The sequence below is a fragment of the Lissotriton vulgaris genome, chromosome 4_1 (assembly GCF_964263255.1).
Source record: "Lissotriton vulgaris chromosome 4_1, aLisVul1.2, whole genome shotgun sequence".
In the NCBI taxonomy this organism is placed as follows: domain Eukaryota; kingdom Metazoa; phylum Chordata; class Amphibia; order Caudata; family Salamandridae; genus Lissotriton; species Lissotriton vulgaris.
In genome coordinates, this window is record NC_141691.1 from 132,162,205 (window position 1) to 132,188,039 (window position 25,835).

At 46.9% G+C, this 25,835-nt stretch overlaps 1 protein-coding gene across 1 annotated transcript in view; it reads left to right on the forward strand.

The window, feature by feature from the left end:
• Positions 1 to 25,835, forward strand: part of LOC147718467 (cysteine-rich hydrophobic domain-containing protein 1-like) — a 293,993-nt gene that overhangs the window by 113,548 nt on the left and 154,610 nt on the right. The window contains exon 3 of the mRNA XM_086918388.1: positions 4,754 to 4,909. Within this exon, the coding sequence (XP_086774514.1) occupies positions 4,754 to 4,909 (156 nt within the window). The remainder of the gene's footprint in view (positions 1 to 4,753; positions 4,910 to 25,835) is intronic.

Consider the following 25,835-nt stretch of genomic DNA (forward strand, 5'->3'; position numbering starts at 1 on the left):
CTAGACATGATAGATCGCCACAAGTAATACCTCAAGACAAACAGACGGCAAGGTCCTTAGAGAAGGTATTTCAGAATTTGGCATTGTGGGTTTGTGGAGACTGACGGCCACATGCATCAAAGTACGGTTTTGCGATTCCCTATTGGCGATTTTTAGAGAATCGCAAATAAGGAATCGCAAAATGGGATGCATGATTTCAATCGCATAATATTTGCATAATATTTGCGATTTGGGAAAAATCGCAATATTTACCGAATCGCAAATATTATGCGAATTCTAATTTGCTATTTCGCAATTCCCATTGATTCCTAAAGGAATCAATGGGAAGGCATTGACATTTTGCGAATTTCAATTAGCGATTCGCAAAATGTTAATGCATTCCATGGGTGCAGGGGGGGTCCAAAGGACCTGCACCCCTGAAATGTATTTTGAAGTGCATGTTTCACACACACATGTCCTAAGGACATGTGTGTCTGTAACATGAGTGTTTTAAAATGCAATTTTGAGCATTTTAATACATTTTCGCAAATTACCACGAGGTTCACCCTCGTGGTAATTTGCACCCCCTAATTGCGAATTCGCAATTTTAAAAGTAATCATGCATTGCTTTTAAGGAATCGCAAATTTGCGATTCCTTAAAAGCAATCGCATTTTTTAAATTTGCTAAAAATAGCGATTTTGCCAAACATGTTTGATGCATCCCAAAAACCTATTTAGGAATCGCAAACGACCGAATTTACCGATTCGCACCGTTTGCACTTCCTAAATAGGTTGATGCATGTGGCCGTTAGGAACCTGATTAACCAGGTGGGAACCTTTACATCCTCAGTACATACCACATGGTTCTGCTAGATTACTGACTGGCATCTGAGGAGGAGGGCACGGACAAGGGGTGTGCAGCACCTTGCTAGAACCCTATCGGACCACAACTCAGTCAGGCTAGTCCTACCTAGCGATACCAACACAGAAACGTACACAATATCTTTGGAGATTTACCGTCTCAGCACTACTTGACCCAGTGTACAGGGACACTAGAAGGCATGCCATTAAGGAATATTTTGACATTAATGTGGGATAGGCGGAAGGAGCTGGCACATTGTGGGTGGCATTTAAGGCCACAATAAAAGTTTTTTTATTAGTTCGCATGTGCGCAAACTTCTGCGAGGGCAACTCAAAAAAGACAGAGCAAAAGCTGCCGAAGCTAGTGAGGGATTTAGAGATAGAGCCGAAAGCTGAAACTATAACGGTGATTAGAGAACATATCACACAATATAATGATATGGCAAACAGAGAAGTGTGCTACATGACCAGGCGGTTTGTGGCTATGGCCCCTGGGGAGGGAGAATGACCGGGTCTAGTTCTGGCCGCTAAGGTACGCCTGACCAGTGGATATAAGCCCGCAATAAAGGTAGCTGATAGAGACGAAAGGGATCAGTATGACACGCCTGCGGTCCTTACGTCGTTTTCAGAGTTTGATAAGAATGTGTATGTTTTCAAGGTATCTCCCATGGTATCCGATATTAACACCTATTTGGAGGACATAGCCTTAGGATTGCTGTCTGACGGACAATGGGAATATCTGCTGCAGCCCTTAAGAAGTGGAGGAGGTGTGAGGCCATACGATCATTGCCTAACGGAAGATCGCCGGGGCAAGGCAGCTTAAGTAGAAAATGTTCAAAGAATTTGTAGACCTACTTGTGCCTCACCTACTGGAGATATACACTGAGGCATGCACAAAGCAGACGCTACCTATGACACTTTGCGAAGCCCTTACTACAGCTCTATCGGGCTTTAACCCTTGTTAACAAACATGGTCCACCCAGATCAATCTGGGTTTATACCAGGTCAATCAACAGCGCATAACTTACGGACCAACTTTGCACTACTGCACCAATTAAATCCTGATCTCGAGGCGGCGGCCGTACTTTTAGATGCCGCCAAAGCCTTCGACCTTATAGAATGGCCCTACATGTTCACCATTTTAGCACTCATGGGAATTCAAGAGGGTTTCTTGAGATGGGTGCGACTATTGTACACCATACGGTTGCTCCGGTACGGATCAATGGACACTCGTCAGGCCCACTGCACATTTACCGCGGTACAAGACAGGGATGTCCGCTGACCCCAAACCTATTTTCCCTAGCCCTGGAACCACTTGCCTGTAAAATTCGCCAACAACATAAGAGTGCAGTGCTGAGATTCCACCAGAGACAGATTGGCATCTCTCTATATGCAGATGACATGGTCCTATATGTCCAGAATCAGATTGGCATCTCTCTATATGCAGATGATATGGTCCTATATGTCCAGAACCCTACGCAAAACCTAACGGCGCTGATTAGAAAATGCATTAAATTCGAGGGATACTCTGGACTGGGCATTAACTGGTCCACATTGGTAATATTGCCACTGATACGGTCCAAAGCGCCACATGCTTTGGATTACCCGTTAGAGTGGAGCACAGACTCAGTGAAATATCACGAAGTGTGGATTCACAGAGACCTTGGAATAGTGATTTGTGAGAGCTATAGGAGAGCATTGGACAATCTTGAAAATAAAGGCGCAACATGGTTTAAAATGCCACTCTCCCTAGCTGACAGAGTGGCGCTCTAGAAAATGGTTATTGTGCCCCCTTCCTATATCTTTTCAGTAACGTACTGTAACCGGGTCGGGACGGGTGGCCGGGAAGACTGGTGGACACCTGATGATGCCTCCCCTTCTGCCCTACAGTCGGAATCGGCGAGGGATGACTGGAAACCACGACAGGAATCGTACGGGGAAACATCCGCGGGTTCCTTTAACTGGGCGTACGACGACGGAGGCGAAGCCACGCCTACCTATGACGTGGACGCATCGGGATGGTTGAAAACGGGGGAAGCCCTTTACGCTGCGTGTGACGTCACCGACGGCTCGAGAGGAGAAGGCGAGGAGAACCCTACGGAGAAGAGCGAAGAGGACGGAAGAACCGGATTACCAGAGTGCGGAGGAGAGCCAGGAGGCCAACGACCCTGTGTTCCGCCGTGCCACGCTCCCGAGGGAGGAGTGTGGCTTGCTCAGGTACGGCGGCGTTGGGCGGCCTGGGTGGGGAGATGGAGTGCCCCCAGTGAATAGTAAAGAATTACCCCGTTCGTGCCTTTCCTTGGTGTTATTTTCCCGATACCTGTTACCCGCAATCCCTCCTTCTACCCTACCTTCCTTCCTCACCTCGCTCCTACTTCCCTGAAGCACTAGACACGAGTGTGCCTGTTCGTCTGCACGTTCACACCGGTGTCCCATCACTACCACTGGGTTCCCCTGGGGAAGGACTGTTTTCAGACTTGCGACTAACGGCCTCCCTCTTGTCCGTTTTCTTTCCCATTTTGGCTCCACCATCGCTACACCGGGGAAGGCGGTTCCGAGAGAACATCACGTGCCCAGAACCCTGGAGAAAGACGGCCCCACCACGGATAACCGGGAGTTCGCGAAAGAAAGACTAACTTATAGGACAAGACGACTCTAAAAATAAAGCCAAGTCTAATCAGATATTCTGGTCAGCCTCTTCCTGTTGCGGCGCCTGTTCCAAACATAGACAGTGTTCCCAGCTCCTCACCCCCTCTTACACGTACCAATTGTCCTGCTCCAATCTTTTTTCAAAACGCTACGCACATATCTGCTCACACTAACAGGCAAACACAATATGCACACTATTGTACCACCCACAAACATACTTGCCTCACCTGGCGGTTGAGGAGGAGGCTGCACACCCAATACCACTCAGATACATATTGACACACAAGAGTACGACTGCAAAACGCACTGTAATCAACACAATTCACTGCACAATAGCTGCCTGGAGAGCACTAGGAACAAGTCAAAGCAGAGGGTCAGTCTTGTGGTTGAGGGACACAATGTAATGTGTGGTGTACTTGTATGCTATAATGTTCAAAGTAATGTATTTAATAAAAAAAGAAAAAACTATCTACCACTCCTGGTCTTTGGACACATACTTTGAAATTTGACCACTAAGTACTTGTTCCTTGGCACTTGACAGTACCTTGATAAATAAGAATTAGAGCGCAGAGGAGTAGCTACAATAAATTGAACCCCAAACGTATTTGGTATTGCTTATTAACTTCTATGGGTATACCTTGCCTTTGGCTAATTTCACAATAAAATGGAATAACTGCGACATCCTCTCTCCTTATTGTGCCGTTTGTGTGTGTGATGTTGAGTCTGAGGCTTGTTTCCTCTTCCTCTGTCCAACTTGCACCACATCTTTAAACATGGCTACTGTCTTCCCTGCATTTGTTGGTCATCAGAACTATTAATTTGGCAGTGCTAACAGACAACACACTGGGACTCATCTGACTCAGTACCTATTTATCCATTCTGTAGTTTTGATGGAGACATGAAAATATATTGAAATAAACCACTTGAACTCTTTAAAGAACTGTAAAAATATGCGCTGTTTGAGATTGTCATATTGATTTAATGGAAATCTTTGTTACTGAACTGTTTTCATGAAATATGTTGTAATGAATATTGAATAATTTGGTGATTTGCATATGTTTTTTAAATTATTTATTTAGAAGGATGTTAAAATAATAATAATATTATTATTAAGAGTAATGGTTTCTATATCAAGGTTGCACTTTATCGATCAAAGCTGTTGAAATCATGTGGGTGGATTGTTTTTTTGTAAATATGCCCTCTAATATACTATCTTGCACATATGAACTAGTGACTAACACTATCCATACTCTTCTTATTGCAGGTTGCACCAGAAGAATTTAAGACCAGTATTGGCAGAGTCAATGCATGTTTAAAAAAAAACCTACCTGTCAATGTAAAATGGCTGCTGTGCGGCTGTCTATGCTGCTGTTGCACATTGGGGTGCAGCCTGTGGCCTGTTATTTGTCTTAACAAAAGAGTAAGTATCTGGTGAACCTATAATGATATATGGCACTCTTTGTTTAGTATATGTGGAGAGATATAGAAAGTAAAGAAAAACAGCCTTTATTTGATTTTATTCCTGTTTAAAAAGTATTTTCTGTAGATACACACAGCAATGAAATCAATAGCATTTCACATTTTGAGTCACTGGTATAAGGGTTCTAATTATTTGGATATATCTATATTTAAACATACGATATATATATAATTTGTACATTCAAAATATACATCATCCTTTCGTCTTTCAAGCATGTGAAATTAAAATATTTTCAGAATCTGCACGAACTCCATTGAAGACTGATTTAGCTGGCAGTGGTTTGGATAAAGTACTTTGGGGCTCAACTGTGAGGCCTTCTTTTTCCCAGTACGTCAGTGTGCACTACCCCAAATTCAACAGTGTGCACAACAAGACATACACGACTTGCACAGTACATTCTGGCAGTTGCTTCTGTTCATATATATGGGTAAAATACCCCCTGCCGTGCATTAAAATGAAATGTATTGCAAGTCACTGAGGAGTTCAATGACCATATAGCAGATTGGTGCTAAAGGCTGAGTTCCTTTATAAGGTTAGAAAACTCTGAGGTGACTTCCGCTATCCTTGTAATGTATGGCAAGGGGTACTTTATTCCTTTTATTCGGGGCCACTGGAATTGTGTGATTGTGCGGCTGCTGCGATTTTCGCATAGTTATAGATTTGCCACATATTCCATCTGCATCATAATCTGCAGATTTTAACCAAAAACGTTCCTAGCACAAAAGGTTCAAAAGTTTAAAAAACGCAGCAACATATGTTGCTGTGCAGTGGAAGCCCTTTGCAAAGTTTGACCAATCACCATTCTGTTGCTTATTACCGTATTTGGGTGTAAAACTGGTGCTAATGAGGTATAACCAATGCCCAGACAGTGTTAATAAGTTTCAAAATGTCAAAATAATGAAGTAATACTATCACAAAATGTGCCGCATTACGTCGAAATAATTTGTCTTCTCTTGCCCCATAATTTACTCAATGCTGTCACATAATTTAATCAGTTCCTGCTGCGTAATTCCAGTGGCCCTGCTTATAATACATTGTCACACCATCACCTTTCCCACAAACCACTTAAATCATTGGTCTGTATCTTTTTCATATAAGAGAGAGCACCTATGCAAACATGAAGAATAAAAAGTATTCAAACATGAAGAATAAAAATAGAATCACAGAAAGTGTATATCAAAATCACACACAAAAAAAAGCTGTTGGATAATTGTTGCAAAAAGATATTAGAATCCGTTTAATACAAGTCATTAAATAAACATAAAGTAGAAACATACAGAAAGATTCTAACTTTCCTATAATTACCTTAGGAGTGTAAAAAAAAAAAAGTTGCCATAAATCTCCCAATTCGAATTGTCATTGTACAACTCGAAAAACAGAGCAGAAGAAAGAAAAAAAAACGTTTTGTTTTTACAAATCAAACAGCCGCTAAATGTATGCTCCCTGACCTGCCTCTCCCCTCGGCTGCTGCCGCGTTGTAACTCGGCTATATTAAGTTGACTTCTGACATAATTTCTTTATATTCGGTGACCTAGTGTGTCACAAGTTGCCGATTATAAAGAAATTAGAGACCGGCTTTTATACATGGATTGCAGTATTCCATTTGTCATATAGTTTAGTGAATTGAAGTTGATTAACCAGGTCACAGATTTCCACCCTAAAACTTTGTGCCTCTTTTTAGATCAGTGTTGTGCATCCCTGTTTTTTACATCACATTCTCTGAGTTAACTGGCAGCTGAGCAGATCTCTAGGTCATGCTGAAATGTAAACAGCCTAAAAAGATACCTTTCCTGATTTGGTTAGATAAAGTCATAACTAAGTTAATCTTACATTCTAAATTTTTAGTGAAGAGCCTTCTTTTGGGCTAGCCATGATTAAGATGTTTCTTTCTAAGTCATGAATAGGTGACAAAGCAAAAGTGCGAGATTAAATGTTTCCCACAGTTCATAACAGAATATTTGGGCTCAGAAGATCATCCTTGTTGAAAGTGGGTAAATCGAGGTCTCCTAGAAAATCCAGCTGTAAAAACCACAAGCTTTGCTTTATGCTGAAAGAAATAATAAGTACTGACCGCACAGAAGTAGGTTTTGTTGTGTGCTAAAAGCATCCGGTGTTAGATATTTCCTTAGTGGTGGACGGTATCGGTGAACTGAGAATGTCTTGTGAACTTGGTCTGGTCTTAGAAAAGAGAATGAACAGTTGGACCAGAAACACAGAATTGTATTAGTAGGGCTTGCGGTTGCTTTGTCTGCAGCATACTGTGAGGGATTATCGGAGTATTGACAGACTCCATCACCCATCCAAAGAGCATCAGAGGATGATTCCCAAAATATCTTCTATTCCTCTTCAGTCTCTGTTTCTCTCTCAAGTTCGAACTTCTAAATCGCTTTCTACTGTTGAGACATGGATTATGCCTCCTTTCCTTAAACTTGAATTTAAAAAGATGAACACTCTTTTCCCCTTCTTTATCTTTCATTCCTGCTCCTGCTGTCTTCTTCTGCCAACTCAGTCAACTCTTTTTTTCCTTCCTTTGCTTGCAACCTTGCTTTGTAGTTTATTATTAATTTTCCACATCTGACCACATCTGTCCCCAAAATCTCCTGTGTTACACATTACACGGAAAATCAAATCGTCTTCCCTTTTCTTCTCTGAAAAGTTCTCACTTGTCTATTACTTTCTTCCATTTCATGTTGGTCATCCTAAATTCATTACTGCTCCATATGAAATCATTCGATACTCCAGTTTATATCCTACAGTCTCCTACTTATCACTCACACATATTTATCCATATTAGGCAGCTTCACTAAATTGTAAATTGATACTTGTATAGCGCACTACTCACCCGCAAGGGTCTCAAGGCGCTTGTACGAATAACGCAGTGGAACCCATCCTGGCTTTCCCTGTGAGGCGTCCACTCCTGGGCACCCCCAAGGTGGAGGCCAGGCATCCTTAGCGTTGTGGGGGCTGTTGTGGAGATTAAGCAAGCTATTGCCCAGAGTTACAGAGTGGGACTCCATGTTTGGAATAGGCACTGAGGCGAGAATTATCAGGTCCGTGGAATTTTTGAGCCCAAGACTCGCCGAGGCGGGGAATTGAACCCTGGTCCCGGGCTAGACCTCTGCATCAGGGTCTGCCGCTCTAATCATTGAGCCACACTTCTCCACTTCTTCACTGTCTTTTCTGTTTTTCAATTTAGATTTAATTATTTTTGAATCGTCCTCATATGTGCCCACTCTTTGAGCCCCTTTTCTATGCCTGATGAATTCTCCATATACTCCTTTTCAAATGTTTAGTTTTCGTTCCTTGTCTCTCTTATCTGTGCCTTGCATGGAAACTTTAAAACAAATCTTAGATATTAGATGCGCATCAGCCTTACCTAGATTTAAAAAATGTTGCAAGAACCTCTCCTGGTTATTATCTAACCAGTCCTAATCATATGTTCATCATTTTTTCCTAGTATTTTCATCCTGCGTTTTTGTACTACAGTACTTTCTGTCTTGTTCCGAGCTTTGAATATGAGCGTTGTTGTAAGTGCAAAAAATACAAATTAATAGAAATATATATTTATCCTATCTGGCAATCAGTTTTTTATTATTCAGCTGTGGCTACAAGACATATACAGACATCTCGTCCATTGAGAAGATGTACTGATAGATATGGAAATGAATGACTAACAGTTCCCACCTCTCTTGTCACTTGTGTAGGACGTAACACCATCTTGGCACGATAACACGTTAACACCATGGTCTCACTTAAGTAATTTTAGTGAAGGTGATGCTAAAGCTATTTTTGCATTTTTCCAAGAGTGTATCAGATGCAAATGGTGAATAAATCCGTCTTGTATGTCATAGGAATCCAAAAATGCAGCACATTTATCAAGCATCTGTCATCTTGCTCTGATCTTGTGCTTTTAGCAACAGGTTATTAAAGTGTCCTTTGGTCCGCAGCAACAACATCACTTTAATTCGTTCTTACTCTGGCATCGGAAGTGACAGTGAAATCTTGTTTTACAACATTGTTAAACTTTTTTAATTTACATTATAGGTAGAGTCTTAAATTTTGTAATTTTTTGCAATCATGCTAGAATGCACCTTATTCTTGATGCAGCACTGTTCTATATATTTTTCCCGTTGCTGTCTTTTTAGGTCGAGGACCGAGAAGGCTGCGCTTGCGCTGTGTCCGGGAGGAGAATTAATGCTTCTTAGTAGGGCTGTAGAACCCGCCTCCCTGCCCTGTCTCTCCTCCATTGGCTGGCTTCCTAAACGGAGGCCAGCCATTGGAGGAGAGAGCCGTCACTCCAATTTAGCCCCATCTTTTTCGGATTCGGGGGCGTAAGTTTTGCTGTTCTTTAGCTCGTGACGTCGTCCGTCACTCAGGACAGCAAAACACGCCCCCGAATCCGAAATTTTTCGGACCTTTGGGCCGCCATTTTTTTTTATCGTCTGCCGGTGAGGATCGTCATTTCTTGTATGTTCTAGCGCTTTCCGTTCATCACGGCTGCCCACGCCGCACTTGTGCCAATTCTCGTGCCGCCCCGCCTTGCAGCGCAAGAAGAGAGGGAGAGAGGAGCCGGCGCCCGTGCCTGACGGTGGGCGGGACCGGCTGGGAGAAAGAAGAGCCTCGCGGGCGCCATTTCCGCTTCCCCTAGGCGGGAGGAAGCTGTTCTCCAGCTCGCGGGCAGCGCTGCGCAGCTCCGGTCCCAGGAGCGGACCAGGCCAGTGATCAGCACCAGCGAGGGCTCTCCTGTGTAAAAAGAGCCCCGCTTCCCGCCTGCAGCTTACCTGGCGCGTGACGGACCGGGCTGCGCAGGAGACCTCCGTCAGCCCCACACCGGGAAGAGTGGTGCATCCAAACTCTGCAACTCACCCCGAGGGGCGCCGTCCATCTGCACTCTGCCCCACCCCCCGCTCTTCCTCCGGTGACCGAGCTCTCTTTCCCCCTGCTGATGTCTCCGGCCCTGGAGCTGCCCCCGGCCCTGAGGTAAGAGTTTGTTGGGGGTACGGGGGTGGCATCTGTCAGTGATGTTGACCGGGGCACTTGACCGGGGGAGCGTAGGCTGCAGGGAGTGACGTGAAGGTTTGTGTGTGCATGTGTGTGGGGAGGGATGCATGTGTGTGTGTGTGTGAGTGTGAGGAGGGATGCATGGTGTCCCCGGCGAGCTGGCATGTATTTGTTGCGGTATCCGAGGCTGTCTCTTCAGTGAGGGCCCACTCTTGCTCTCAGGGTCGAACATTGCCGGTTATGCTTCTGTTTTTCTTTAGGGCAAACAATGGCTCCTCCATTGGAACTTCTGAGTTCTTGATCAAATGCCAGTTCTTTCGAATAATGGCTTTCAACTTATTCGTGTATGGCCCGAATGTTGTGACACATACCGGCCTTTCGAGGGGTTTAATTTCTTTTTTCGAGGCCAATAGTTCCTCTCTTGGGGTGTGCCAGCGTCCAACATTAACGTGAAACCAGGTAAAACTTTCTAGAGGTTCAGCCTGTACATCAACTTTAATAAAGCATAGGGAAAAGGAGATACTAAATGTCCCTTAATTTTGCACCATAGGTACACAGCCCAGCCCTGATGAAGAACCCCATTGATTAAGAGAAGGGTTTGGAAACGCGTCGGCTATCTGGCTGTTGGAAAGAGACGCATAATAGCATAGGGCAATGTATTTAAGAACATATGTACCTGAACAAGCTTAGGTGTACATAATTCACAGATTGTTTTTCGCATTTGAAAAAGTCAAGGTGTAACCGTTTGTGAATTCTTTTTATTTGTTTTTTTGTTTGAAATATATTGAAAGCATTGTAATGTATGTAAAAAAGTTCTTAAACTGTATCCACAGCTTAAGGAAGGTTTCTTCCTATGAGGATTGAATGAAAATGTAAATATGTTTTGAAATGTTGAAATATGACAAATGCATACCTTCTTGAATCATTGAAAGGAAGGCCCACACCAGCTGAATAAACAAGCTTTGGTGGTTCAAACTCGAGCCCTGGCACCTTTTTAGGTTTTGCCTAGCGGAAGCTGCGCTCTGCGCAGCTTTTCCGCGCAGGCGAAATCCTGTTGAGAACTGTAGTGTGGCTTTTGTTCGGCCCTCGTCCTTGATTGGCTGGCTCCGTAAACGGAGCCTTGCCATTGGACGAGGGGCCTGTCCGTCAATGCCGGACCAGACACGGGGGCGTTCCCGACATTCTTTGGCTTTTGCCGACGTCACGGGACGCCGGGAACGCCCCCGTGTCTGGTCCGGCATTGCCGGCACTTCTGCGTCTCTCCTAACCCCGTGACTGGCCGGCCGGCCAATCCTAGCGCGGCCGGCCGGAAGTGCCCGCCCCCCGCAGCCCGGGGAAGAAGGAGAGGAAGACGGCAAGCACTATGGCGGCGCCCGCGGATCGGAGTGAAGTGCAAATCAATATGGTAATTACATTCCCATGCTGAACCGCAGCCAGGCTGGTGTGTAATAGGCTTCAACACATTGACAAAGCCAACAGCTCTTACATAGGCGGGACCTGGCTTTGCCGCTGGGCACCTCGCATCTGTCCCCGGAGAAAAGCCGCCACCGAGACTATCATCGGGCTCGGGGCCCGCAACGTTTGTTTCCCCCCTTGGTTTTGGGGTTGCCAGCCTGCCTGCAAGTGCCAAGGTATTGTTGATATCCCCCGCGGTGCGAGCCGCCCCTTCCCGCTGACTCGCACCGCTCTGTGTCTCTCTGCCTGCCTGCAGCTCCGCGCTGCGAGAGCGCTCCAGCCCCTCCCGCTGGAATCCTTTAGCGGTCGGGTCCAGCAGGCTGCAAACGAAGCCCCCGCCCGCGTGACTGAGGCGGCGCTGGGTCCTTGGGCCTTCCCTCCCCCTGGATAGCCCTGAGGTCGGTGGTTCCCCCCCGAGTGGGTCCTGTAGACCAGGGGGGCCATCCGCTCTACAAGACCCGACCGGGCCGATCGCGTCTCACGCGGGAAGCGTGAGACTTGGCAGGGAGTCGGGATTTCACCCGTCCAAGGCACCGCGAAGCGCGGCAAAGTGCATAGCAGGACCCCGTAGGTCCTAATCAGGCTCTCGACGCTGCCTGCCGCAGGTCACACCGCCCTCCCGACAGCCCAGCCCGCCTCAGATCGGAGTGAAGTGAAAATCAATATGGTAATTACATTCCCATGCTGAACCGCAGCCAGGCTGGTGTGTAATAGGCTTCAACACATTGACAAAGCCAACAGCTCTTACATAGGCGGGACCTGGCTTTGCCAATGCTTGCTATATATTTTCAGTTTTATATAGGCTATCTCGACCGAAGGTATTGGAGCGCTTTATATGAGCAGCGGTGACATCACACGCGGTCACATCCTATTTCAGGCACAGGAGATATAGTGGTGTGCCGAGGATCACAGGATGTTGAGACGATGCGAGACTCGAACTTGTTTCTTCAGTGCCACAGTCAGCCGCTCTGGTCCTTAGGCCACGTCCTCGCGGTGTTGCCTTCCCATCCGATATTACTCTTGTGGATTGTGGGGTACGCTTCAAAGCGCTGCACGTACCCCTCCCCCCCCCCCCCCCCCCCCCCTCCATGTCGTCCTGTGGATGTGGGCGACTCTGAAGCCCATGGTCCGCTTCAAGGCGCTGCACCAGGGTCTACAGACATGTCCAAGGTCAGAGTCAAGGTGACCCCGTTGAACCCGGCTCCCTGGCCGTCCTCCGCCGAAGCCTTAACCCCAGCCCTCTCCCCCCGCCCCCACCGCGTTGACAGGCCCGAGTCTGTCTTCAAGGCGCTGCATTAAGTGTATACCAACTTTGGCACTTTCTATGCAGAGGGTGGGTGTGGCGGGAGCTCCGAGCCTCAAGTCTTCGCTTCCAGGCGCTGCATTGCGGTTACACCTTTTCTGATCCATTCTCGGCAGGCAGCGCTTGGGGACATCTCAGAGTCCCCGGTCTCGCTTCAAGGCGCTGCATTGCATACATCCTCTCCTTACATAAGTATCTTTCGTTCCCTTTTTGTAGGGGAGGAGGTGCGAAGCCTCTCGAGGCGCTATGTTCCCGTCCTCCTGCGCTCTGAAAGTTGGTGATCTTCGCCCAGCCAAGCCCGTTTCGAGGCGCTGTATTGCCTTTTCTCCTCGCCCCCTCTTCTCATGGGCGGGTTGCGGCCGCTTCTCGAGGCGCTGTGTCCCTGTCATTCTGTGCTCCGAGGGATAGTGATGTAGACACAACTGAGCCGGTTTCAAGGCGCTATGTCCCTGTCCTCCGCCTGTACTCTGAGGGTTGGTGATCTGCGCCCAGCTGAGCCGGCTTCAAGGCGCTGTGGCACCTCCGCCTCTTCTCTCGCCTCTCCCCCGTCCGCTCCACCCTCTCGGGGGTGGGGGGCGGGTACCCCCGAGGCCCGGAGCCCTCCCAGAGCCCTCCCGGAGCCCGCGGGGCTGGCCCGGCTCCAGGCACACCAGCGCCTCACAATCGCGGCTTGTAGCGGCATGAATGTGACTTTTGACAGCCGCCCCCCCTCCCCCCCCCCTCCCCGCCCCACCTGAGAAACCAAAACAGGAAAAATATGAAGGAAAATAACCCTCTGGGTGTATAAGAGCGGGGGCGGCGGCGCGCGCGCACTCCTCTCAGGACGGTCGCGGGTTCGAGAGCTCCAGCGCCATGAAGACCCCGCGCTGCCCTGCCACTGCTGCTCCTCCAGGCGCTACTGGGGCCCGCGGCCGCCGCGCCGCTGGAGGCGCCCCCGGCGCAGCACGGGGTGAGTCTGATGCTGCTCCGGCCCTTAGGTACCGTCGGAGGACTGCTTGGATGAGACTGACTCTGCCCCGGCCCCTCGGTACCTTCAAAGACCGGCCTGATGAGACTGACTCTGCCCCGGCCCTTCCGTCCCTTCAGAGGACTGGTCTGAGACTGACTCTGCCCCGGCCCTTCCCTTGCTTCAGAGGCTGGTCTGATGAGACTGACTCTGCCCCGGCCCTTCAGAGAACGGATCTGAGACTGACTCTGCCCCGCCCCCTCGGTACCTTCAAAGACCGGCCTGATGAGACTGACTCTGCCCCAGCCCTTCAGATGGACCAGCCTGATGTGACTGACTCTTCCCCAGCCCTCATGATTGACCGACCCGACAAGTGCCTGACCCCCTCCCGGGCCTTCAGAGGGACCCCTGACATGACTGACTCTGCCCCCCCCCCTTTCCCAGCCTGTCCTTTCCCAGCCTTTAAACTTCCAGCCTACCGTCGGAGGACTGCTTGGATGAGACTGACTCTGCCCCGGCCCCTCGGTACCTTCAAAGACCGGCCTGATGAGACTGACTCTGCCCCGGCCCTTCCGTCCCTTCAGAGGACTGGTCTGAGACTGACTCTGCCCCGGCCCTTCCCTTGCTTCAGAGGCTGGTCTGATGAGACTGACTCTGCCCCGGCCCTTCAGAGAACGGATCTGAGACTGACTCTGCCCCGCCCCCTCGGTACCTTCAAAGACCGGCCTGATGAGACTGACTCTGCCCCAGCCCTTCAGATGGACCAGCCTGATGTGACTGACTCTTCCCCAGCCCTCATGATTGACCGACCCGACAAGTGCCTGACCCCCTCCCGGGCCTTCAGAGGGACCCCTGACATGACTGACTCTGCCCCCCCCCCTTTCCCAGCCTGTCCTTTCCCAGCCTTTAAACTTCCAGTCTGCCCTCTCCCAACCTGCCCTCTCCCAACCTGCCCTCTCCCAACCTGCCCTCTCCCAACCTGCCCTCTCCCAGACTGTCCCCTCCCTGCCCTCTCCCAGCCTGCCCTCTCCCAGCCTGTCCCCTCCCTGCCCTCTCCCAGCCTGTCCCCTCCCTGCTCTCTCCTAGCCTGTCCTCTCCCTGCCTGTTGTCGTGTCCCGGCGGCAGCAGGCAGCAGCGTGCACTGCGTCCCCGAAGTAACAGCCCTAAAGCAAGCAAGAAGTACGCCCCCCTCCCACCAATCCCTGTTAGGTAGTGGAAACTGTCCAAACTGGGGTGCAGACAGCCCCTCTCACCTTTCGGCCTGGTACCACTGCACCAGCCGCACTACTTCCCGAACTGACCGTTCTCCACTTCAGCCCCGTCTAAATTACAATTCATGCTTGTGACCCTTTTGCCTGCTTGTGCTTGTTTTCATGACCCTGTTGCCTGCTTGTGCCTCCGTGTGCCCCTGTTGCCTGCTTGTGCCTCCGTGTGCCCCTGTTGCCTGCTTGTGCCTCCGTGTGCCCCTGTTGCCTGCTTGTGCCTCAGTGTGCCCCTGTTGCCTGCTTGTGCCTCCGTGTGCCCCTGTCGCCTGCTTGTGCCTCAGTTTTCGTGCCCCTGTTGCCTGCTTGTGCCCCTGTTGCATGCTTGTGCCTCCGTGTGCCCCTGTTGCCTGCGTGTGCCTCCGTGTGCCCCTGTTGCCTGCTTGTGCCTCCGTGTGCCCCTGTTGCCTGCTTGTGCCTCTGTGTGCCCCTGTTGCCTGCTTGTGCCTCCGTGTGCCCCTGTTGCCTGCTTGTGCCTCCGTTTTCGTGCCCCTGTTGCCTGCTTGTGCCTCCGTGTGCCCCTGTTGCCTGCTTGTGCCTCCGTGTGCGCCTGTTGCCTGCTTGTGCCTCCGTGTGCCCCTATTGCCTGCTTGTGCCTCCGTGTGCCCCCGTTGCCTGCTTGTGCCTCCGTGTGCCCCTGTTGCCTGCTTGTGCCTCCGTGTGCCCTTGTTGCCTGCTTGTGCCTCCGTGTGCCCCTGTTGCCTGCTTGTGCCTCCGTGTGCCCCTGTTGCCTGCTTGTGCCTCCGTGTGCCCCTGTTGCCTGCTTGTGCCTCCATGTGCCCCTGTTGCCTGCTTGTGCTGTGTGGGTGTGTGTGGAGGGCTCTGTGTGGCTGTGTGTGTAGGAAGCTTTGTGTGGCTGTGTGTGTGGGGGGCTCTGTGTGGCTGTGTGTGTGGGGGGCTCTGTGTGGCTGTGTGTGTGGGGGGATCTGTGTGGGTGTGTGTGTGGGGGGGGCTCTGTGTGTGTTTGTGTGTGTCATTTGCGAGAGATAAAGCTAGTGGCATTGTAAATGACAATGCCATTATTTATGTTAAAAAAACATAAATAAAAATAATGTCAAGAGCAATGCCAATAGCTCTAACTTTAACAAAGGCAAAACCATTGCATTGTAAATGCTTGTTCTTCTTATTAACATAGTTGTCCAGCCAGGACCCGTAGGACAACCCCCCCCCCTATTTATAGTATTTCAGTCAAGGACACCCCTGACTGCTGAGGGGCCGTTGGTGCCACATTTCTTTCTAAACTGATCTCCCTTTCTGCTCCGTATTACTGTATTACTACTAATTCATTTAACTAAATCAGGGATGGAGAGGCATTGTCTGTTGGGTGTGCTTGTAAGGTAATGAGAGTAACTTATTGCGTAGCGTATTGTTTGTAACGTCTGCTGCTGGTATCAAGTGCCCCTTGTGTAGAGTGGAAGAAAGCCCCACTGTGGAATAAAAGCTGTCATGTTTTTGCACCTGTAATGGGAAGCCTTTTGTGTTGTCATTGCTGTGTCGTTCAAAGGTCTGGTCAAGCTCACCTGCTACATACAGGCAGGGCAGAGCGAAGGCATTACAGATGAAAGCTGATCTCGCCACCTCTTCATCAGGAGACACATCAGCGGGAAGCGGTGAGGCCTCTGTCCTGCTTCATCAGTAACAGTATGGAAAGAGTCATGTAAATGCTGACCTCGGGGCTGGATGGTCCCACAGGAAGCTTCCTGGTGGCAGCTGTTTCTGAAAGGCCAACTGAGCCAGTCACCTATAACTATACATAACGATACAGTAGAACAATCTATTTCTAAAATGTCCATCTATTGTAGCTGAAGATAGTGACCATCTGTGATGTGCATGTGCATTTTTAAAAACAAAGGTCCATTGTGGTCATATATGCAACCAGCACATACGGGATAGGTCTCCACGTAGGGCTATTACTGACTTAATGATTATGTAAGTTGCAGTACTGCAGAATTCATAATATATACCAATAATTAAATGAACTAATTCACGGAGCCCATGCACATTCAGTGTGACCTTGACATGGATGCGTTTCAGCCTGTGGAACCCGGTTACGGTAGCCTTCGCCATGACAGAAGCACCTCTAATCTTTGAAGGTACTTTGAATGTACACCTGGTACATACATGTACATTTGCACATGTGGAACTGCTACTGCTTTTTAATTAAGAATTCACAAAATACCTCCAGAACTATGCATATGAAAATGTAACTGTCCCAGCTTTTCTTTGAATATTGGGTGAATCAAAAAAAAGTGTATAAACCTACTCCAGATGCAGGCATTTAGGTACATTATAGAGTTCAGAAAATCTTTGTGTATTGAGCCCAATCGCACCACACCAACTTAACCTGAAAATTGCAAGATGCGATATTTATTATTATGACATCGTTCACTAAATTCCAAGAAATGGAAGAAGGGATGTATAGAGGCTTCAATTGAAAGGTGTAACAAAAAAATGCTTTAGTGAGTATTGGAGTATTTCATAAAGAGAAAAAAAACCTTTTTAAATGAGAAGATATGTAACTCATTATTGAAAAACCTTCGAAGGATGTTAAAAGCTCAAAACGCACCAACTCATCCATATGGGCCCTGGATATCCCAAGAGGAAAATAACCTTTTTATTTTATAATAAAATGGAAGAAAATTGTGGTGTCTTTGGAATGCCATTTTTTGCTTGCTCTTTAAAGCTCTCTGGTATTTTTGATCCAGTGTCGCCCCTCTCTGCTTTTGACAGCATGTTAAAAGTCGAGTCGAGTGGTTGTTTTGGTGAACTGTGATCTGGATTTCAGCACTTCAAATCCCAGTCCGGGCCTCTGTTTCTCCTTAAAGCCCCATTAACTAGCTTGGGCCTTGCCTGTTCGCTGTGGTGCCCTGGTCCTTCCTCACCTCCTGTTTGGGGTTTTGGGAATGTGTTTGGAGGAGATCACTTTACAAAAGGCACTGCAGCCACTGAGGGATCCCTCTAACCCAAGGCCTGCTCCCAAGTGACAGCAGGCTCTCTCGATAGAGACAGGCCAAAGCGGGCCCTCCAACTCCCAGGGATGCTCCCCTCCCGCTGATGAGGTCGCCGCTCTCGTTTCTCTTGTGCCGGGAGAGTTTGGTGGTGTATCAGGAAACTGTTGCCTTTTATGCCAGGTCCATGATGGGCAGTGGAACGAGCGCTAATGAGACTAAGATAGATTGTTCTTGTTTCTCCTGACAGCTTATGTGTGCTGATCAGCGGCATGAGAGGTAAGTGCCGGTCTTGGGGTGGGAGGTATTTGTAGAAGGTTTGTTTGTTGCTTATTGTTAGCATGCATTCCACATCACTCTTAAACACTCTACCTCACAACTTTACTCTCTCTCTATCTCACTAGCTCACTCTCTCTCTATCTCACTACCTCACTCTATCTATTTCTATCTCACTCTCTCAAAAATTCACTACATCACTCTCTCACTCTCTCACTCTTTATCTCACTACCTCACAACTTCACTCTCTCTCTAACTCACTACCTCACTCTCTCTCTTTCTATCTCACTAAGTCACTTTCACTCTCTTTCACTACCTCACTCTCTCTCTATCTCACTACCTCACAAACTCACTCACTGTTTCTATCTCACTACCTCAGAACATCCCTCTCCCTCACTACCTCACTCTTTCACTACCTCACTCTCCGTCTCTCACTACCTCTCTCTATCTACCTCTCTCACTACATAACTCTCTCTACCTCACTACTCCACTCTATCTCACTACCTCACTTTCTCACAACTTCTCTCTCTCAAAACATCACTACCTCACTCTCACTACCTCAGTCTCAAGCTCACAACTTCACTCTCTCTAACTCACTACCTCAATCACTCTCTATCTCACTACCTCACTCTTTATCTCACTAACTCACTTTTACTCTCTTTCACTACCTCTCTCTATCTCACTACATCACATCACTCTATGCTTATATCTCACTACCTCACAACATCCCTCTCCCTCACTACCTCACTCTTTCACTACCTCTCTCTATCTCACTACCTCACTCTCTATCTACCTCACTCTCTCTCACTACCTCACTCTCTCTCTATTTCAATACCTCACTCTATCTCACTACCTCACTCTCTCTGCTAATGCAATAGGTATCACATATGCAAAAAAAAAAAGCTAATGCCAATAGAAATGACAATGCCATTTATTTAGGGATACAAAAAAGATAAAAAAAAATAATGAGCAATACCAATAGCTCTACCTATAATATTGCCGAGACCATTGCATTGTAAATGCTTGTTTTATCTTTTCTGTCATTGCGTAGTGACATCACACTTTCTGTGTCGCACATGTAGCAGTGTAGCAACCCCAATAGTTCCTTTGAAACTTGCGGCAGCTGTGATCATGGCCATTTACAGCTCGGGGTGTTTCATAATTCTCATGTTTTGGTTATGTCTCTTTCCTACAATATGTATTTTACCCAACAGTCACACAGTACTCTGCGTTATCATCTGTAGGTCAGCAAGACATTTTGGTAGATTATTACATGTTTAGTTCATGGAAAGTTTCTTTTGCAAATTTGCCAGAAGGTTGCAACGTGAAGACAGGTTCATGGATTGCTCACATTACAGCATCCTGGTATTGAAAATCAAATGTGTAGTTCTCACCTTTCAGATACTTTTCTATGCAAGCAGAACCGAAGTAAAGACATTAAAATATTATCTACCTGCATATACAGGGCTCCCCTTCTGAAAAGAGAGGCTGCCACCAGCAACGAGCGTGTCCCACACCAAAAGATGAATTTCGAAAGTTCACATCTAGACATCGTTGTGGTCTGTTATAGAGGGACCAGGTCAACCTAGCATACAGTGAGTCAACACTGGTTTCCTGCAACTGTTGGAACTTGATTGGCAGGCAAACAATGTCTCCTGGTTTTCATACACGACTAGAGATAAACTATATTATAGCCCGCTGCTGAGGGCTATACCATTTAGGAGAGGGCCTATAACGATGGATAGGGCCTTTAACAACCGATATAGCCAGATGCTGTAAGGCAATAAGGGCGTTCCAACCACTGAGGATAGAATGTTCTGAATGAAAAAGGCAGGAAGAGAAAGACTCACATTCGAATGTTGGAACAGAAGGCCTATACGCGCCATCATTGGCCCTGAGACACTCCATAGTCTCCCTTGAAGCTCTTACCATTCCAGTATTCTAACATAGCCTTATAGCCTGCTGTAGAGGACTACTGAATCTGCAGTAAGGGCCTATAACAATGTCAGGGCTCAAAAAATGGTACTAGTCCTGCAGGACTAGTACCTTGAAAAATCTCCTTGCCCTAACTGAAACCTACTTAACCTCCATCTCTGAAAGCGGAGCAAATGTGACAAGATAACAAGATTTAAAGGCCTCTTTATTGCTCATTAACTTTGTGAGCAATAACAATGCCTTAACATCTTCTTATCTTGTCACATTTGCTCAGTTTTCACAGACAGGGGACAAGAATTAGTTTGTCTTCCTACTTGCCAGAAAGGGTGAGTAGACCTAAAAACAGCTCGCCCTCGTTAAATTTAGCTCGCCTATGCGAGCGGTCGAGTGTATTTTTCTAGCCCTGAATGTAGAGAGCCTTTAACAATCTATATAGCCAGAGGCAGAAGGGCTATAAGACTATTAGGACATTCCACCCTCTGAGGGTAGAATCTTTTAAATTAAAGAGGTACAAACACAAAAAATACATTGGAATGTTGTAGCAGGAGGCCTATACCAGCCAATATTGCCCTGACCCACTCCAATGGAGCTCCCTACATTCCAGTGTTCTAATGCTTTACAGGAGTACATTAATGCATGTTTTCCAGGTCAACATTTATTTAAATAATAGTAGACCTTAAATCTATGTCTGTTACATTACCAACTAATGGGTATGTCATTAATCCTTTAACAGAAATGACACAACTGGCATACCACACAATTGCTTTTGTGTGTTTGAGTGTGTGTGTGTGTATGTATGTGTGTGTATATATATATATATATTTTTAAAGCGGGCACGGAGAAGCCCGTCACTTTCACCACATGAAACACAGATAGAGGCCCATTTCTGGAGACAAGCGCTTTATTTCAGGTAATGCAGTACTGCTTTCTCAGTCCAACATGTTTCAGGGTTAGCCTTGATCACGGACAGAAAGTTCAAACAAAGTGGATACGTGCGTGCATTCTTATAGGTGTACTGACCCACGTGATTAATGGGCCTACAACTTCAGGAAGCAGCGGGAAATGCAAGTAAGTGCTGAGACAGTTCTCGTCATTCATTTTCCTGTGCATTACATATTCTCTGTGCCAGCTTTAAAAAGAGGCCGCCCTGCAGGGTTGGTGGCTCCTGAATCGGAGTTCTTTGTGTGGATTTATAACGATGGAGCATGATCCACGCGCTGCTGTTCAACCTAAGTAGGTAATGCTAATGATGAAATTACCTGAAATAAAGCGCTTGTCTCCAGAAATGGGCCTCTATCTGTGTTTCATATGTGTATATATATATATATATATATACTCGTGTGCTACTCAAAAGGTGGACAACCTGGAGCGACAATATATATATATATATAAATATTATATATAATCACCAATTTTTACGTGTGTCCAAGCCACTTTCACCGGTGGGCACCCGGCGGGGTCGCTACCGCCGTAATCTGCACAACAATCCTGGTATACAATTCTCTTCTTCGAGACAAAAAAACAGAGCCGTGGCCGCTATTCTTGCTCCGCGTGTTTGTTTATTGGCAATGAGAAACACCCAACGCGTTTCGAAGTTTCCTCACTTCTTTCTCACAGGTGAGGTTCTCAATGTAGCCATTCTTTTTTTAAAGGTACAACGCATTACAGGGGCGTGCACGTGATCCATCAACATAAAAAAGATAGTTTGTTGCACTGACTGTTCGTCAAATCGGGTTCAATAAAGATTAACATACATTTTGTTCAGTAAGTGAAATGCACAATAAACAAAAGTAATATCAGCATTTTTTACAAATGAACGCAATATTGCAGAAATGTAAACCGAGTGGTAAACACCTTTCACTTCATTAAGGATGCTTTATGAATTAAACAATTCTGCCCCAGTGGGCATACATTCAAAATAGTGCAGTGCTGCATATTTATATTCACTTTTAAAGTTCATAGCAGATCGACTTAACAATTCAAACAATTCTGCCCAAGTGGGCCTGTCATGAAAAAGACTGCAATTAAAAAGGTTTATAAACAATTCTTGCTAATTAAAACCTATCGCAGATTGCACATCTAACACGGTTCTGCCCCAGTGGGCAATGTTGTTCCAAAAGTTTACGTTTTTCAATCTTCACATCTACAAAAATAGAAAGTGCTATTTACAATTTAAAACCTTTAAAAACTCAGAAGTCGATTTTTATCAGGTGAGACAGCACACATACATTTCCGCAAAGGTGCTTTAGTGATGGACTGCCAATTCCTCATCAAGATTAAGCCCTTCAAGATGCATCGTATTATACTTAATGATAAGTTTGGATTCGAGTCTTCTTAACTCCAAAATTCTATTGCCTCCCCTTTCTTTCATTGGGATACAATCGAGTACATATAACTGCAAAAGATTTGGGTTCTGATTTTGTGTTGCAGCAAAACGACGTGCAATGGGATATTGACGGTCTAGATTCTTGATGGCCGTGTTCCAACACTCTTATTTTAGCCTGGTGCACAGTGCTACCTATATAAAATGTGTTGCACGGGCATCTCAAGGCGTATATTGCGTACTCCGTATTACACCCAACATGTTTCATTATCTTGTGTGGGGCTCGTTCTCCTGATATTTTGAGATTCTTGCAATTCTCGCTGTATTTACAGGCTTTACATTTGTTGCAGATCTTATCCCTCTTCTTCTTTTCTTTGATTAGACAGGTACTCCGTGTATCTTTTAAGGCTTTGGCCTTCCCGAAGGTGGGAGACGTACTCTATTTGGCATCAGGCACCATTTCCTCAGTGCCTAACGCTGCACGCTAGACATTAGAGAAAATGGAATCTCTGTATGTCACATGACATTCACATTAGTAACCCTGGAAACCTGTACTGGCACAGCTTTTCAAATATACTACTAGGTATGTTTGCGAATTCCAAAAAAGTAAAATGCCTCCATTCAAGAGACTATTTAGCCGGTGCAAGATTACTATTATTTGTTAATTTCCTACTGTGTATTTCTTGGCCTCAGTTTTCTACATCCACTCAAACCATTTAATGCCACACATCAGTCTTTTCTGAAAGCTGTAAATAAAAGGTTTTGCTATCACCTAGTTTAATCATGGAAGGAGTTCTGACTTTGATGGGATTCAAACCTATGACTTGCATCTCACAGCAAATGCATGCTGGCTCTCTTCAGTGCTCCTGACCTCTTCCGATCATGTGCCCTCTAGTCCTATTGGGATCCTTCATAGCAAATTTCCTCCTTCAGCTTACAGGTCCTGCTATCCACCACCATACCTGTGGACATCAGGCAGCACCCATTTCTCCCATGCCCCTTCTTCCAGACACTGATGCTCCAGTTGGCAGCCGGCTCATCTGTCTGAAGCCATTCCATATTGCCTCATCCCCTAGCTGCTCGATGAGTCTGAACGCTTTCTTCCAGCCTCCTTTGCTTCCTTGATATGAATTCAAATGCTGAGCCAGCCCTCTGACATATTAAGGTCCTTTTCAATCTCTAGCTTTAATTTACAAATTACCCTTGCTCCTTAGTCTTCTTCCCTACGTCTCAACCGTCTCGGGGAATAAAATAGTCCCTAGCCTGATGCAAGGACAGATTTACATACTTCCCTGGCCTGATGCAAGGACAGATTTACATACTTCCCTGGCCTGATGCAAGGACAGATTTACATACTTCCCTGGCCTGATGCAAGGACAGATTTGTATGCTTCCCTAGCCTGATGCAACGACAGATTGACATGCTTTTCTATGCTGATGCAAGGCCAGATTTATATGCTACCCTGGCCTGATGCAAGGACAGATTTACATGCTTCCCCAGGGACGATGAAAGGAGAGATTTGCATGCTTCCCTAGAATGATGATGCAAGGACAGATTTACATGCTTCCCTGGCCTGACGGAAGGACAGATATACATGCTTCCCTAGCCTTATGCAAGGACAGATTTACATGCTTCCCAAGGCTGATGCAAGGAGAGATTTACATGCTTCCCTAGAATGATGCAAAGACTGGTTTACATGCTTCCCTAGAGTTATACAACGAGAGGTTTACATGCTTCCCTAGGCTGATGCAAGGACAGGTTTGTATGCTTCCCTAGGCTGATGCAAGGAGAGATTTACATGCTTCCCTAGCCAGATGCAAGGAGAGATTGACATGCTCCCTAGCCTGATGCAAGGAGAGATTGACATGCTCCCTAGCCTGATGCAAGGAGAGATTGACATGCTCCCTAGCCTGATGCAAGGAGAGATTGACATGCTTCCCTAGCCAGATGCAAGGAGAGATTGACATGCTCCCTAGCCTGATGCAAGGAGAGATTGACATGCTCCCTAGCCTGATGCAAGGAGAGATTGACATGCTCCCTAGCCTGATGCAAGGGGAGATTGACATGCTTCCCGAGATTGACATGCTCCCTAGCCTGATGCAAGGAGAGATTGACATGCTTCCCTAGCCAGATGCAAGGAGAGATTGACATGCTCCCTAGCCTGATGCAAGGAGAGATTGACATGCTCCCTAGCCTGATGCAAGGAGAGATTGACATGCTCCCTAGCCTGATGCAAGGAGAGATTGACATGCTTCCCTAGCCAGATGCAAGGAGAGATTGACATGCTCCCTAGCCTGATGCAAGGAGAGATTGACATGCTCCCTAGCCTGATGCAAGGAGAGATTGACATGCTTCCCTAGCCAGATGCAAGGAGAGATTGACATGCTCCCTAGCCTGATGCAAGGAGAGATTGACATGCTCCCTAGCCTGATGCAAGGAGAGATTGACATGCTTCCCTAGCCAGATGCAAGGAGAGATTGACATGCTCCCTAGCCTGATGCAAGGAGAGATTGACATGCTCCCTAGCCTGATGCAAGGAGAGATTGACATGCTCCCTAGCCTGATGCAAGGAGAGATTGACATGCTTCCCTAGCCAGATGCAAGGAGAGATTGACATGCTCCCTAGCCTGATGCAAGGAGAGATTGACATGCTCCCTAGCCTGATGCAAGGAGAGATTGACATGCTCCCTAGCCTGATGCAAGGAGAGATTGACATGCTTCCCTAGCCAGATGCAAGGAAAGATTGACATGCTCCCTAGCCTGATGCAAGGAGAGATTGACATGCTCCCTAGCCTGATGCAAGGAGAGATTGACATGCTTCCCTAGCCAGATGCAAGGAGAGATTGACATGCTCCCTAGCCTGATGCAAGGAGAGATTGACATGCTCCCTAGCCTGATGCAAGGAGAGATTGACATGCTCCCTAGCCTGATGCAAGGAGAGATTGACATGCTTCCCTAGCCAGATGCAAGGAGAGATTGACATGCTCCCTAGCCTGATGCAAGGAGAGATTGACATGCTTCCCTAGCCAGATGCAAGGAGAGATTGACATGCTTCCCTAGCCAGATGCAAGGAGAGATTGACATGCTTCCCTAGCCAGATGCAAGGAGAGATTGACATGCTCCCTAGCCTGATGCAAGGAGAGATTTACAGGATTTTCTACCTTGATGAAAAGAGAGTTGTTCGTGCGTCCATGGCTCAATGCGAGGAGAGATTTACATGTTCCCATGCCTGATGCAAGAAGAGATTTACATGCTTCTCTGGCCTTATGCAAGGAAAGATTTACAGGATTCTCTATCCTGATGCGAATAGAGATGTTCATGTTTCCATGGCTCAATGCGAGGAGAGAGTTATATGCTTCCCTGGCCTGACGCAAGGACAGATTTACATGCTTCCCTGGCCTGATTTACATGCTTCCC